Source organism: Mustela nivalis (genome assembly GCF_964662115.1).
Source record: "Mustela nivalis genome assembly, chromosome: 14".
Lineage (NCBI taxonomy): Eukaryota > Metazoa > Chordata > Mammalia > Carnivora > Mustelidae > Mustela > Mustela nivalis.
In genome coordinates this window covers 23,841,514-23,855,635 of record NC_139033.1, presented here as the reverse complement: position 1 = coordinate 23,855,635, position 14,122 = coordinate 23,841,514, and the positions used below count along the sequence as shown (strand labels likewise).

The 14,122-nt window shown below is 51.5% G+C and overlaps 2 protein-coding genes and 1 long non-coding RNA gene across 7 annotated transcripts in view; 1 reads left to right on the top strand and 2 right to left on the bottom strand.

The window, feature by feature from the left end:
• Positions 1-14,122, top strand: part of CNDP1 (carnosine dipeptidase 1) — a 32,639-nt gene that overhangs the window by 304 nt on the left and 18,213 nt on the right. The window contains exons 1-2 of one of the 3 annotated variants that reach the window (XM_082698676.1): positions 8,690-9,063; positions 12,241-12,366. In XM_082698676.1, the coding sequence (XP_082554802.1) occupies positions 12,283-12,366 (84 nt within the window). In that variant the 5' untranslated portion in view covers positions 8,690-9,063; positions 12,241-12,282. The other 2 variants (XM_082698677.1, XM_082698675.1) reach the window with 2 other exon arrangements.
• On the bottom strand, positions 594-14,048 carry LOC309847852 (uncharacterized protein). 3 transcript variants are annotated; one of them, XM_082698685.1, is made up of 4 exons: positions 14,005-14,035; positions 13,742-13,816; positions 2,358-2,544; positions 594-906 (listed from the first exon to the last, which is right to left on the bottom strand). In XM_082698685.1, the coding sequence occupies exons 2-4, from the start codon at positions 13,759-13,761 to the stop codon at positions 790-792; spliced, it is 324 nt and encodes a 107-aa protein (XP_082554811.1). In that variant the 5' UTR covers positions 13,762-13,816; positions 14,005-14,035; the 3' UTR covers positions 594-789. The 3 variants fall into 3 exon arrangements, 2 of the variants coding, with proteins under 2 accessions (XP_082554811.1, XP_082554810.1); XR_014302673.1 differs by lacking the exon at positions 13,742-13,816 and having other exon boundaries at positions 14,005-14,048; XM_082698684.1 differs by lacking the exon at positions 14,005-14,035 and having other exon boundaries at positions 13,742-13,998.
• On the bottom strand, positions 9,203-10,342 carry LOC309847853. The gene is made up of 2 exons (XR_014302674.1): positions 9,756-10,342; positions 9,203-9,565 (listed from the first exon to the last, which is right to left on the bottom strand). It is a non-coding gene; the product is annotated as an uncharacterized lncRNA (long non-coding RNA).

The following is a 14,122-nucleotide window of genomic DNA, read 5'->3' as shown; positions in this document are numbered from 1 at the left end:
TTGCGATACGGCCCCCGAAATGTTCCTAGGTGCTCCCGGTCTCCCTGCGGGGAGGGGGTGTGTGGAAGGTTCTCCGGGGCTTCCGCAGCGCCCGGCATGCGGTTGTGCGGGGAGCGGTGGAGCCTGCCATGGGCGTGGATGAGGCCCAGCAGCTGCTCCAGGCGGGGGAGCTGGGACACGTGGTGGGGGAGCTGGGACACTCCTACTGAGTGTTCCTAGCCGTTGAAGGCAGAAGGCAAGGTGCCACCTGTAGGGAAGACGGTGGATGTGGAGAGCCCTGCATGTGCCTTTCTTAAGCCCCCAACTCTCCCCGCCGCCCTCACCGTCTGCGGGCCCAGTTTGGGGTGGGGGCCCAGGAATCTGCATTTTATGGGTGTCATTCAGTGATTTTTCGTGTATCCACAGATCCGTGTGACCATCACCACAGTTGATTTTAGGATGTTTTCACGAGCTCGTTAAAGAAGTCCCGTAACCTTAACAATGACTTCCCTATACTCTGGTCCCTGCCTCCAGCCCCGGGCAGCCCCACATCTGCTTGGATCTCTTTTAGGACTCCTGATAGGCCAGGCAGGCAGCTGTTCAAGAGAAAGCACTTCTAAGAAACCAAAAATAAAAATTTATGATTCCAGCAAACTCTAAATTCCGCTTTTGAGTGTAGAGGGCGATCAGATGAGATTTTCCAGGATGCCGGCGTTGGAGCCTCGGTAGCTGGTGGAGCAGTGGGTGTGATTCTGGTGAATTCCTGCTTTGCAGTTGGGGTGACTCTGCTGACAGCTCTGGGTGTTCTGGTCAACTTCCTTTGACCAGAACATAGCATAGCCGCAGGCAGGAAAAGGTGTCTGTGCACACACCACTGCCGTGGATTCTCGAAGTTTGTATCAGGTTGTCTGTCTTCAGTTTGCAGGGCTTTGGGAGAAAGGGAAGTTTGAGTTCTTAGTGATTCCAAGTCAGAGGGCGGGTGAAAATTGGAAACATTAGTTTGGAGAGTTGTAGCTAGTTATTGGAGGGACAAGAATTGGGGACCCAGCCTGGTTTATAGTGGGTAACTGTGGGTAGGGCGAGGGCCTGATGGTGGGTCTTCCACTGTTCTTCTTGGAAACACAATATTCTCTCCGCCATCACCTGCATTTCTAGCAGACGTCACAGTAGGATTAATTCATTCGTGAAGTAAGTCTAGTAGCATTACACTTGGCCTGCTTATTTATGGAAGTGCAGCAAGAACTGCGATTGGTCATAGGCTCTTTTTAAGTCTACTTCACTAGAACTTTAAATAATCTCAGACTTTTAAAATCTCTCTAGACCAGAAAGTCAAGTCCAGGACTGGCCATCATTCTTCATCTCCAAGTACCCATAGATCTGGGCGAATCCCTCCCTTCTTGAGGCTCCTCAATATCTATTTTAAACCAATAATTCTTTTATTGGATATAGCATGCAGTGTTATTTTCAAGTATACAATGTAATGATTCAGCAGCCCTAGGTACTGCTCAGTGCTCCCTATGATAAGCATAATCACTAGGGTTATTACGGTGGTATTGACTATTCCGTAGTTTATGCTGTACTTTTCATCTGTCACTTATTCATTTTGTAACAGGAAGTTTATACCTCTTGATCCCTTTTATAAATTTCACCCATTCCCCCCCTCCCCTCTGGCAACCACCAGTTGGTTCTCTGGTTTAAAGTCTGGTTTTTTTTGTTTGTGCCTTTGTTTTGGTTTTCAGATTCCACATATAAATGAAACTATACGGTATTCATATTTGAAGTCTCCTGGGTCTGCCAGAAAGTGTCCATCCTTCCTCACCTGTCAGGCTAGAAACCCTGTAAGCAAGGGACCAGGCTGGCTTGGGGGTGCTTTACTGGTTTGGGAAAGTCAATTTTAGTTCTTTCAAACTGGACATATCTGATTCTATGCACAGTGTTCTCAAATACGGCCTTCCAGTCAAGGTCTTGGTAATCAGTGTTTTAAACTATCTTCTCTTATGAGGAGGACAGATTCCTATTTAATGTACGCATTTGCCTATACGTAAAATATATAGGCACAGATATGTGAATTATCGTGCGGTGAAAATAAGAGCGCTCAGTAAGAATTTACAAATCTGGAGGGATCAGGCAGGGAGAAAAGCATAAGTGTTTCAATTCTGTTTATAGAGATAATTTATCAGATTACTGTAAGTTAAAGATAGCTTAAGAAAAGAAAAAAAAAAGGATTTCCTTAAATCTTAAAGGAATCAGCATTATTTCAACCAAAAAGTTGAAAAAATGGCCGTCATGCTCATCAGTTCCTCCAGTTTCTTGTAGTCAAGTTTTGCTTTGTTTGATTCTGGGTTAGAAGTTTTGTGATTGCATCAGCCCTTCCTTACCCTGGGAATCCGCGCCCAGCCGTGTGGCAGGGTCGCAGAGCTCCTCCGGTGAGGTCTCGGCGGAGCGTCCTGCTGCTGCTGCTGACGGAGACTCTGGGAGAAGAACCAGAGTGAGGCAGTGCCTGCCAGTGACAAAGACTGGAAAAGGGTCGTGGCTAACCATGTTCGAAAGCTTGTTTCAAACTGACTGAAGCGAAAAGGAAATGTGGTTATTTCTGAGGCACATGGCATTTCAAATTAAATGTTGGGATTGTGATGGATTCCATGTACAGTAAAAACATGGACAGATTTCTAGAACCTTTATGCAATGTTTGAAATACTTCTATTAGTAACCATACAAATACAACCTGAAGAAAGTTAAACATCACTTTTTTTTTTTAAAGATTTATTTATTTATTTATTTATTTGACAGAGAGAGATCACAAGTAGGCAGAGAGGCAGGCAGAGAGAGAGAGAGAGGGAAGCAGGCTCCCCGCCGAGCAGAGAGCCCAACACGGGACTCCATCCCAGGACCCCGAGATCACGACCTGAGCCGAAGGCAGTGGCCCAACCCACTGAGCCACCCAGGTGCCCCTAAACATCACTTTTGTTTGATAGTGCTTCTCATGTAATTTAACTTATCATAGACCTAATTATAATTTAGTTAATTATAGTTAATATCACTTCCAATATTTGAAATTGTCCAGGGACCCTCTGGAAAAATACCCAAATTGGGTCTTAGTCAAAGTTTTCATTTAGAATTTGACTTCTTTAAGTTTTCAAAAATATCCAGAGGTTTACAACTTGATTAAATAAAATCAGTGTTCATGTGAAATAATATTTGGTTTTCTATTCAACCAGAGTGACAATTTAAACATTTCAAGGGCAAATCAGGAAGTCACATAGTTTGGGGGGAAGGAGGAGGAGGAGGAAGGAAAAACGCTTTAGTTCTTTCCATATTGAAAAGACTTAGCAGGGACGCCTGGGTGGCTCAGTTGGTTAAGCAGCTGCCTTCAGCTCAGGTCATGATCCCAGCGTCCTGGGATCGAGTCCCACATCGGGCTCCTTGCTCCGCAGGGAGCCTGCTTCTCCCTCTGACTCTGCCTGCCACTCTGTCTGCCTGTGCTCGCTCTCGCTCGCTCGCTCTCTGACAAATAAATAAATAAAATCTTTAAAAAAAAAAAAAAAAAGACTTAGCATTCTTAAGTGATCAAAGACCTGACGAGGGCAACGTGCAGTACAGGTTATTTTGATAAGACACATAATCTTTATTTTCTGGGCAGATTGCTCAACATGTGACGAGAGGTCTTTCATAATAATCCAAGAAGATCTTGTTCTTTGAATCGAGAAAGAATATTCAGTTGTAGTTTTACATAGTCACACTCGTGATAATAAAACTTAAAAAAACTTATAATAAATTCATTTACTTTTCTCCAGTTTCACCACACAACATAGCGTTTTCTTTCTTTTTTCCCAACTTTTGATACTTGTTTTTTTTTTATTTTTTATTTTCCTGTTTTTTAAATTTTGAAACGAAAAACTTTAGATAACCCTAAACTAGGACAGAATTTCTTTTCTTTTAGTAAGAATACATCTTCACGCCTTATATTCCCTTTTTTTTTTTAACCAAGAACATATCTTACTTTCCTTGTGTTCTTTGTGTATAGGGTTTCTTTCTTAATCCTAATTGCTCTCAGCAGTTTCACTTACTGTATGTAGATTAGAATTCTTAACCCTTGTAGCTGTGATATCTGGCAAACACCAGTCAGAGTTGTGAGCTGGCTGTTGCACACGGATTCTGTAGTTCAGCAGCTGTGTGAATCTCATGTCACATTCTAACCGGCCTGTGCTTCCTTATAGTACAGCTGACTTTCAATGTGGCAAAAGAATATATTAACCAACAGACTCATCCATCTTTTGTCTCTCTGTGATAAGAAGCCAAAACCAGATAAATTTATGTTTAAAATTTATGTTTATAAATTGTTTCAGTATTTTATTTAGAAATAGTCTGGATATTTAATGAGTATCATTTAGCTTAGTATAAATTTTAAGGTTTCAAGTTACCAAAAAGATTCTGGAAACTTTGTCAGCAGACATATTTGATAAACCTGAGCACTGTTGGGGTTGCATCTGGGAGCGGAGTGGAGGTAGGGGTGCGGGTCCTGACACAGTCCCGCTGTCGGGGCATCCCACAGAGCTCCTGCCTCAGTGACCATGCGGGGGGATTGCTTCTGAGATAGCGCCCAGACAAGCTGTTTTAAGTTTAGTCTCACTGATTTGGGACAGAAAGTGCTGCGGGAGGAAGTGAACCAGAAGGATAGCTCCGCCCCAGCCCTCCCAGCCCTGTGCACAGGATAGTAGTCATTCCAGCACACCTGGGTGTACCGACTCTCGTCCCCAAAGCACCTCTCCCCACTGCCCCCATAATTCCTCAAGTGTCCTGCATCTCAATTGCTCTTTCAAGTGATGACTCTCCTCCCCATTCAGAAGCTCCCTGGCTGGAACAGAGGTGCCTTTTCAGACTACGCATGGCACTGAAAAGGACCACAGTCAACTTCAGCAGCCACTGGCACATAAAATTGGGGGCATTGATCCCTGTCTTCCCCTGAAGGAATGAGGTACAGCACATCCTGAGGGTGTGGGGAACTTGTGAAGGGAGAGAAGCGAGGGGGAGTGTGCAGAGGTGGAGGGGGAGAGTCCACGGGTGGGTCCTGCCCCAGAGTGTAGGCTGAGGAGCACCGCCAGTGCCCAGGGCTCCCCAAGCCTGCTGTGCTAAGAGATCTCAGCTTTCCAGTTTGCTTGGGCACCTTGTTACCTAACTACACACCTTGTACTGCTCACAGTCCAGTGTCTCTGCAGGAGCACTGGTCAGGGGCCACGAGACCAAGCCCCAAGCCCTTACTGACGCACACCTTGGTTTAGATCCTGAACTCATGGTGCTGGGCCCATAGTCATTGATAGATCCCATGTCCTCGTCTTGGAAGCGGGAGGTATCCAGGACATGAATGTTTATGCCTTTTAAGGCACCATAATTGGAGCACACGGCTTTTCAGGGATGGTCTTCCTGCGAATCCTGTTCCCCCTGGGTTTGGGGAAGCCTGTGGCGAGGTGTGTTCCACAGGAGCCTGCGCGCGGACCCTGCGCGCGGACCCGGCGCACTGAGGCTGGGGAGCCCTTGCCGTCGAGGAAGGGAAATCACTGCCGGGACTTCTGACCAGCATTCCCATCCACCTCAGATACCCCGACTACATGTGCTTTTAAGTTTTTAATTGAGAAGACAGAGTCTCAGAAACATAATAAATATTTCTACTGAGCAGAACAAAACAGAACTTACTGAGGGGAGCAGGAGCTGAAGCTGCTGAGTGAGACTCCCGCGGGGTGAAGGGGCCCAAAGCGCCCAGGCTGGGAGGGCGGCTGGAGCCAGCACCACTGCAGAGGCGCCTGCTGGGGACACGTCCCAGCCCCACTGCCTGCTGTTTAGGAACGCCGAGCCACCCGCTTAAGACCAGATCCTGGACCAGGCATCCTGAAGCAGCCACTAGAGGCAACCATGACAGTCCTAGGCAGGAATGATTCCGGAGAAGGAGAATAAGAGCGGTCCTTCAAGTGGGCCTGCTAGTGAAACTCCTGAATACGGAAGACTCACAGCAAGAAAGTCCACATCGACTGAGAAGTGAGTTTATGTCCTCTGAAGCACAAACAGTAGAACACGTTTAAAATGGATGCAAATGCTGTGTGTTTGAATTCAAGAGATCAGTGATCGTGTGCGGATGGTATTTATGAGTGGAAAACAGACAGATACGAAGCACAAGTTAGAAGTCCTGACAATGGAAATTACTCATTGGAGAAACTCGGGAGCTCAGGTAAATGAATAACTGGTCCCCAAGAGAGACCTAATCGCCTGCAAAACACAGAGTCCAGGAGCAGAGCGGAGAGCCCAGGAGCAGAGTGGAGAGCAGAGGAAGAAAGAAGGGAAGCTGCGACGCCTGGAGGGCACAGACCTGACGTCGACCGGTTGTAGCTGGAGAAAGAGAGTCAAGGGAGTGGCGGAGGAACAGGGCTGGGACGGAGGAGAATTTAACAGAATAAACGAAGACCCAGTTTGCTAAGGGCTGCTGAGGATAGAGCATCAGCATGTCAGACACACCCAGCGAAGCTGAGGAGTAAGGGGAAATCCGAGGTCCCTTAGGGGAGGAGGGTGCAGGTAGGCCTTCGTGAGGACACTCAGCGGGGAGGTGCCCTGTGTGCATGGCGGGGGGCGGCCCAGCAGGGGTGCAGCAGCTGGTGTGTGCTGTGCCATGCACAACTTGGACTGGGGGCAAGGCTGCGATCGTGGGCGGACACCAGGAGAGCCTCTTGCAGGAGGAGGAATAAATCCAGGTGTGAGTTTGCGGGAGACTGTGCAGACTCTGCAGCTTGCCGGGAGGGAACAGGATCAGCCCGAATTTCCATTTCCATTCCCCTTCTCCATGTTACAGCTGAAACACATCTATGAGCGGCCGATCTTGCTTTTTCTACACAGCGTTGACATAGAAGTTGTGACGTCAGTGCAGATCAGGAGGACTGTGGGTGTGATTGTTCGCTGAGAGCTGGCTGGGGTCTGGTTCTGCAACAGGCACTTTGGGATATGGAGAAAAGGGAGGCAAAAGCCCTAGCCCTCAAGCAAGTCGGGGGCTAAGCGACCACGCCACAGAGTATGAGGTAGAGAAAATAAAGCGCAGGGTGGGCTGAGTCGAAATTCATGTCCACCTGGACCCTCAGGATGGGAACTTATTTGCAAGTAGGGTCTTTGCAGATATAATCAGCTAAAATGAGGTCATACTGGAGTGGGGTGGACCCTAACGCCACTGCCAATGTCCCTCTGAGAAGAGAGAGGACACAGAGACACCCAGGCAGGACTGAGTGAAGCCAGAGGCACAGATCAGAGTCGTGCACCCACGAGTGGCCCCGGGCCGGCCGCCCCCGCACAATTGAGAAGAGGCAAGAAAGGACCCCCTGGAGCCTCCAGAGCGACGTCCGACCCCCGACCTGCAGAACCGGGAGAGGGCCCGGTCCTGGGGTTCTAAGCCCCCGGTCTGTGGGACGTTCCGGCGGTCCCAGGGAACTAGTAGGTGGGCTGGAGACGTTCCTGCCCTTTCCTCAGCCTGCCCTTGCTCCCACACGTTCATCTGGGGAATGTTCTGTTCACACCCAAAAAGCCGCCTGTGGGAGTACACTTCCAGGAGGCGGCTCGGCCTAGCCTCCCTTTACACCTGGACTTGACGCCCAGTCCTGAAGGGCAAGGAAAACCCATGCTCTGAAGTCAAACTGAGTTTTTTGTGAGTTGAGAGCTTTATGACACTTAAGAGTGTGGAGGCAATTGCAGGTTTCTAGGAGAAGAAAGAAAGTCCCTCCAAACTGCCTGACTCCCTGAGCACCTCTGTGCTCCCTGGTCTGTGTCTGTGGGGCTCCTGGGCGCCCCTGTGCCCACCACCCTCATACCCTCTCTCCCTCCGCCTCCTGCTGGAACTTCCAGATGCTTCTCTCTTCCGCTGCTGCCAGAACCCCGATTTCACCGGCTGTGCCCTGAGATCGGGCAGTCCCTCCCACAGGTGGATTAGATCCTAACACTTGGACGAAAAGTCCATCAAATGAGACTGAAGGGAAGGAGGAGAGGACAGTGGCTCCTGCCTCAGCACGGCTGGGAGATCTAAGAGAGGATGCTGGCCTGGCCGGGCACAGCACCACGGATGACTAGGGGTTCACACCCTTCACCCCAGTGTTGAGGGCTGTGCCTGGGTCTGGGTTCTTGCCTCTGAGGAAATTCTCAGCTCCACGCAGGGATACTGCTGTCAGGGTGCAGCACCTTTCAGGGTGTGACTTTCGCGAAGCCGTGCACCTGCAAAGCCTCTGGCTCCCTCCAGCCCTTTCTCCGGCCCTTTGCTTTGGTGCTATGAACGGGCCGGTTCCTGAGGACAGCAGGCTTCAGAAGCGGCGCACGACAGGGCAGCCTCTCTGGCTGATGTCTGGACAGGCCCAGACCCTGGCCCTGATCCCTGGCCGGACTGGAGGGACTGAAAATGTCACAAGAGGCCTCCCTGAGGTGACATCACTGCAGGCGATGCCTGCTTTCCCCTTCCCTGCGGCCTGCGTGGGGCGAAGCCCAGAGGCAGGGAGAGAACACGCACCCCTGCAGTCGAGAGCAGCTTGTCATGCCCCCAAGGATGGAGCACTGTGCCGGGAGCCTGGGGCTCCAGGATAGCCGGGTGCCTCGTCCAGGACCCCAGGCCTCCGCAGGGACCCGGGGCAGGAAGCCTGCCCCGTGCCACCCGTGCCCCATGACCGCACCCGGCTCCTCCTCTACCCTCTGGTTTCTGGCTGGCTCTGGTGGAGAAACTGGCTGTTTGCGGGACTTTGGGGGGAGTTCTGCTCCTGGAAACCGCCTCCTTCATCCCAGACGGCCTCCGGGCTCCCTCTGAAAGCCACGCCCCAGAGCCTGATCAGGCTTCTGGGGGCAGAGTTAGTTAATCTCCGCAGGATCACTGGGTTCAGTGCAGCGCCTGCGGGGCAGTTTACCTGGTTAGGTCAGGAAAGCCTGGTTTGGGGTTGGGGATTTTATTTTTAATCCTGTCATGGTGAGATAAAGTAGGTGAATAAAGCTTTTTTTCTGGGTGATAACAATTTTATCAAAGCAGGCACAGGACAGAACAGCCTCTGTAAGACAGTCACGCGGACTCCGGAAGACTCGGTGAGTGGAATTCTTGGTGGGCAAGTCGCTGCTGGCACTGAGGTTTCTTACAGGCGGAAAAGGTTTGGCCGCCGGCCGTTGCGTGCGTGGGGAAGGAAGCCAGCTTGGCCGGGGCTGTCTGGGCTGGGAGGCAACAGCGTTTTCATTTTCTATTGTTTATTCTAGTCGACATCAAAATCCACCAGCAATAGCAGATAGGGAGGGAGTGGTTTCATCAACAGCTTTTACCCCATTCCCAGCCCCTTTTAGGGCACCTGCTATTCTTGGGGGTGGGGGGACCTTGCTGAAGGCAGCCCGTGGTGGTTTCAAGGCTGCCATCCACTAAGCACACGGAGCACCTGACTTTGTCCAGTCGTGTTCAGAGCTGGGGGAGAGCGCAGGGAAGACAGGCCCAGGACTCAGGCAGCAGCTTGCGGGAGGGAGAGCCAGCCTCCAAGGAGGAGCAGCCAGCCTGGGGCCCGGGGCCGGTTACACCGCAGACCTGGGCATGACTTGAAGAGGTCTGAAAAGGCAAAAGTGTTTAAAACTGAGATTCAGCACAGGGCGCTTGTTCCAAGTCAGGGAACCACCAGCTGGAATTAGCAGAAGCCCGGGGAGCGAGCGAGCTTTCCTCGGGGGCGGCCCCTGCTCTTCCCCAGAACACAGGGAAGCCCGGGCCTTCCTGGTTCCGCTCCGACCCGTGCTTCACCTACCCGTTCTCGGGCACCTTTCCGCAGCTCCAGAATTCTGTGGCGTGAAAGGATGGCAGAGCTCCATGTGTTCTGCCGGGAGGGAGGGAGTGCAGGGGGGTGTGCAGGACCCGTCTTTCTGGAAGAGCAGTCCTTGGCCTGCAGCTCCTGCTGGGGAGGCGGTTCCCACTGAGACTGGAAATATTCTCGGTCCTTGCCGGCGCCGTTTTCCTTCTCTGCCTCGGCTCCATTTTCTTCCTCAAATTCCCCTTGTTATTTTTTATCAGAGAGGAGCGGCGAATAATTTTTAATGGAAATTGAACGAAGGAATAATAAGAGTTCACATACGGATTTAGGTGCGTCCTCTGCAAACAATCAGCCTATCAGCCTGTTCCATTTCAGAGGGCTTGTCCTGGGTGCTCACAGCTCTATCTTCCTGCCACTGTGGGTCTGAGGCTCATTTCCTCCAGATTTGTTTGAAACCTTTGGCTTTTTGGCTCTGCTGCCACCAAGCCCGGCTGCTTCCTCTCAGAATAGAAGGCGAGGGGAGCTCTTCCGCGGCCCGCTGGCTCCATCTACTGGGCCAAGTTCTTAATCCGCTCGTCAATGAGCATGCCCCCCCCCACTTTTTTTTTTTTTTTTTTTTTAAGATTTTATGTATTTGAGAGAGTGACAGAGAGCAGGAACAGGGGGAGAGGCCGAGGGGGAAGCAGACTACCTGCCCGGCAGGAAGCTCAGCACCTCCAGGGCTCGATCCCAGGACCCTGGGCACAGGACATGAGCTGAAGGCAGATGCTTAACCGACTGAGCGGCCCAGCCGTCCCCTTTTACCTTAGTTTTACCCACGCTTTTGCGTCCTTTGTGAACATTTCCCTGACTCATTACTCAATGAGTGCTTCTGCTGATGTATTGCAGCCTAATTCCCAGGCCCTACACTTCACCCAGGTGCCCACTCTGGCGGCTATGAGTCTATCGGGCTGTGCAGCCGTCACAATTTCAGAACGTTCCAGCCACCCAGAAGGAACCCCCTTTCCGTCAGCGCTCGCTCCCCATTTCCCCCGATCCACCCAGCCCTCCGCAGCAAGGTCCCCCATCTCGGGATCTGCCTGCTCTGGACATTTCACAGACACGGGCCGGGAGCCCCTGTAGTATCTCGTGTCCTGCGTCCGTCCCTTTGCACCGTATGCTAAAGGCTCGTGGCTGCCGTGGCATGGCTCAGCCCTCCGTCTGTTTCCGTGGCTGAGAGACAGCCCCTTGTGTGTGGCCGTGGCCACGTCTTTGTGTATCCGCTCGTGGGTGGACGGTCCTTTGGATCAGCTCTGCCCCTCAGCTGCCACCAGGAAGGCGAGGACTGGGCCACCATCCCCGGCCGGGCCAGGAAGGGGCCTTCTCCTCACACCCCCCCTGTCACTGGGGTCCTGACTTTTACCTGTTCTCTGGGTGTGAAGTGATTTTCATCTCCCTGGTGGTTAATAAGGTGGAGCACCTTTTCATGTGCTTATAAGCCACTGGTGCGTTTTCTTTGGAGAAACCTCTCTTCAAATCCTTTGCCTGCTTTTAAACTGGGTCACGTTGGATCTTACTGCTGAGTCGCAGTCTCGTGTATCTGTAGACAGCAGTCCTGGCCTTGGTCGGTCCTGCCTGTGCCTGGAAGCGGAGGATCAGGGAGGGAGGGAGTAGCCTATATCTAAAATAGTTCTATGGTAAAAAGTACAAAAATCCAGAAGGAAGAGCTGGGTGGGAAGACGAGCACTCGTTTAGCTCGGAACCTGGTCGGCCTCCTCTCCTCTGGACCTGGTTGTTCTGCTCGGAGCCCAGCCTGGAGCCCACCTTGGGGATGGGGGGATGGCTGGGGAGCAGCCACAGGGGAGGGAGGAGGGGGTGAGGTCTGCTGGGCAGGGAAGGGGATGGAAGCAGGAAGAGGAGAGATAGGGCTGGGCCTCCCAGGAGAGTGTGGCTGCAGGGGCTACATGGCCTCCTGCATCCTGTCCTGTGTCACGGCGTGGCTCGTGGCTCGTGAGTTTCTTTGGCAGGTCCTGCGCCTGCAGAAACAGACAGGAGAAACCCACAAGACCGCCCCAGATTTTAGAGAGTCCTTACACAATATATGTATTTTTTCCAATAAACTGGTTGATTGCACAGAAAAGTGCTTCCCACTCCTCTCTCTCACAAATATTGCCCTGGTCACCAGGGGTGGAGGCACCGGCTTGCCTTCTCAGGATGAGAGCCCACGGGAAGGATTGCAGGACAGACAAAACCTAAGTGCAGCACTGAAAGACAAGCTTGTTTTCTTAGTTTCTGTCTTCCTGAAATGTTAAACGTTGAAAATGAAGCGTTTCAGGGAAGATAAAGCAATAAATGCATTTCCTGTTCTACCACCTTTATTGCGTTAGTCCCAATGACTGGAAGCAGCCGTATTGGATAACACAAGCATTCTTGAATGATTTGGAAGGTTGAAAGTCCAAAGCTGGGTATTTATTTCTGCTGTCCCTCCCCTGGCCCACTCCAGGCGTCCTCTGTCCTTGCCTCCCTGCTGCTGCTGGAGAGAAGCATGTTCTGTCCGTCCTCGCCGCCCGCTGGGCTGTTGGACAAGGCCTTCCAGTACATTGATCTCCATCAGAATGCGTTTGTAGAGGTAGGAGAAACGATACACATCAGGTACTTGTGGGACATACCCTCTGGGTAGCTGGCTGAATGCTTATCTGCTGGGAGGTGCGGTTTGGGGGCTTTTTTTTTTTTTTTGCCTGAAAACTTAATTCCATGTAAAATGCCTATGACTCCTCACTGAGTTAAACTAACAAATACTGGTTACGTTTCGGGAAGAGATTCCTCTTCAGCCTTTCCTTCTAGAGACGGCATTCCTAGCGTGTTGATCTGGGCTGTCTGTGTAGTGATGATGCCCGCTGAGCTCATCAGAGCCCCCGCTCCCTGCTTTAGAGGGGCCCTTGTTGAGGTCCCCTCCTCCGGCAAAGCCTGCCTGAGACTCATCCCCCACTCCACCCCTCGCTGACACCAGCCCAGAGTACTACGGGCTGGCTACAGCAAGCTTCAGGTCCAGAGTTCTGCCGAGTTCAATGTCAAAATTCTGTAGTCCTTGTGCAACGTGCACTTTATCTCCTCCCTTATAATCCTCTGCTCCGTTCCGAACTCACGACGTGGCAAACTGCCTGTGGTGTGGGCGTACATCTCGGGGGAGAAGAGATGGCGGGGGTGGCGAGGGGGGAGGCAGGCTGGGCAGCAGAAAGGTGGGGGCAGGGAAGGGGCACAGCCACCATCAGCCTGCAAGTCCCCTCCTCCTCCGCTGACCCGCTTGTCCACCGGCACATGGGTGAGTCCACCACAGCCTGTGACTCTGTGACAAGTCACGGGACCTTGTCCCCGAACCCCCATGCCACGTGTGGCCCGCCATTTGTGTTGAGTACATGTACACTGGAGCTCCCCGCCAATGTGAGCAACAGTCAAGAGTTTGTGTCTTCCGCTGTCACACAGTGCTGAATGGCCACTGGTCCTGCACCTGACCTTCACGACACCCTTCCGCGTGCTCATTGGCATATTGACGTGACATGGTGCCTACTGGGTTTTTGAAGCCTGAGCAGGGACTCAGACAGGGGGAGAGGGACAGCATGCCGTGGAGATATGGTCATTTGGGTGTTTGAGCCCAAACGCTCCTTTCCGCAGCACCCTCACGTGGTCCCATCCATTACCTTTATGGATCACGTGCCGGCATCTGCTCTACAAATTCCAGTGTAAGGTGTGAAACACAACATTCCTTAGGTTTGGTTAATATCTTCATAATACAAATGAAAGTACTATAACCAGGACAGAGATCTAACTGGAGTAAGTTGGGGAATCTAAGATCAGTCACTCGAAGTAGGCTTGGTTTTTAATAAAAATGGTGGCAAGCCCAGTATAAGCAACTCGAGCCCCATTAATGGGAAATGCTTGATTGTTATCAATGATCCAATATTAGCTGATGTCTACGGAGCGCCTGCCAGGGACCAGGCACTGACCTGAGTCTTATGCGCGTCATCTTTTCTAATCCTCACGGGAAGGAATGCTTGTTTTCTTGGACGGCTCCCCTCACTCTGTGGACAGACGTGTGCATTTTCCACACTTCAAGCAACTGGCTAGTTCTCTGGACACCAAAGGGGCATCGCACAGTCTGACTCCCTTCTGACACCACTTGCCTGGTGTGAGCGTCACCCTCTTGCCCCCCCCCCCAACTAGTAGTGGATGCCAGTCGCACGTGGGTAGGGAGGCCCCAGTGGCTTACATGTTCCAAGCAGCTGTAAATCGGGGCTCCTATGAACCCTGCTCTGGTCCTATCACTTACTAGAACAGTTCTAGAACTCAGGAAGACAATTACGTGTGCCCTTTGTTACGTAATAAAG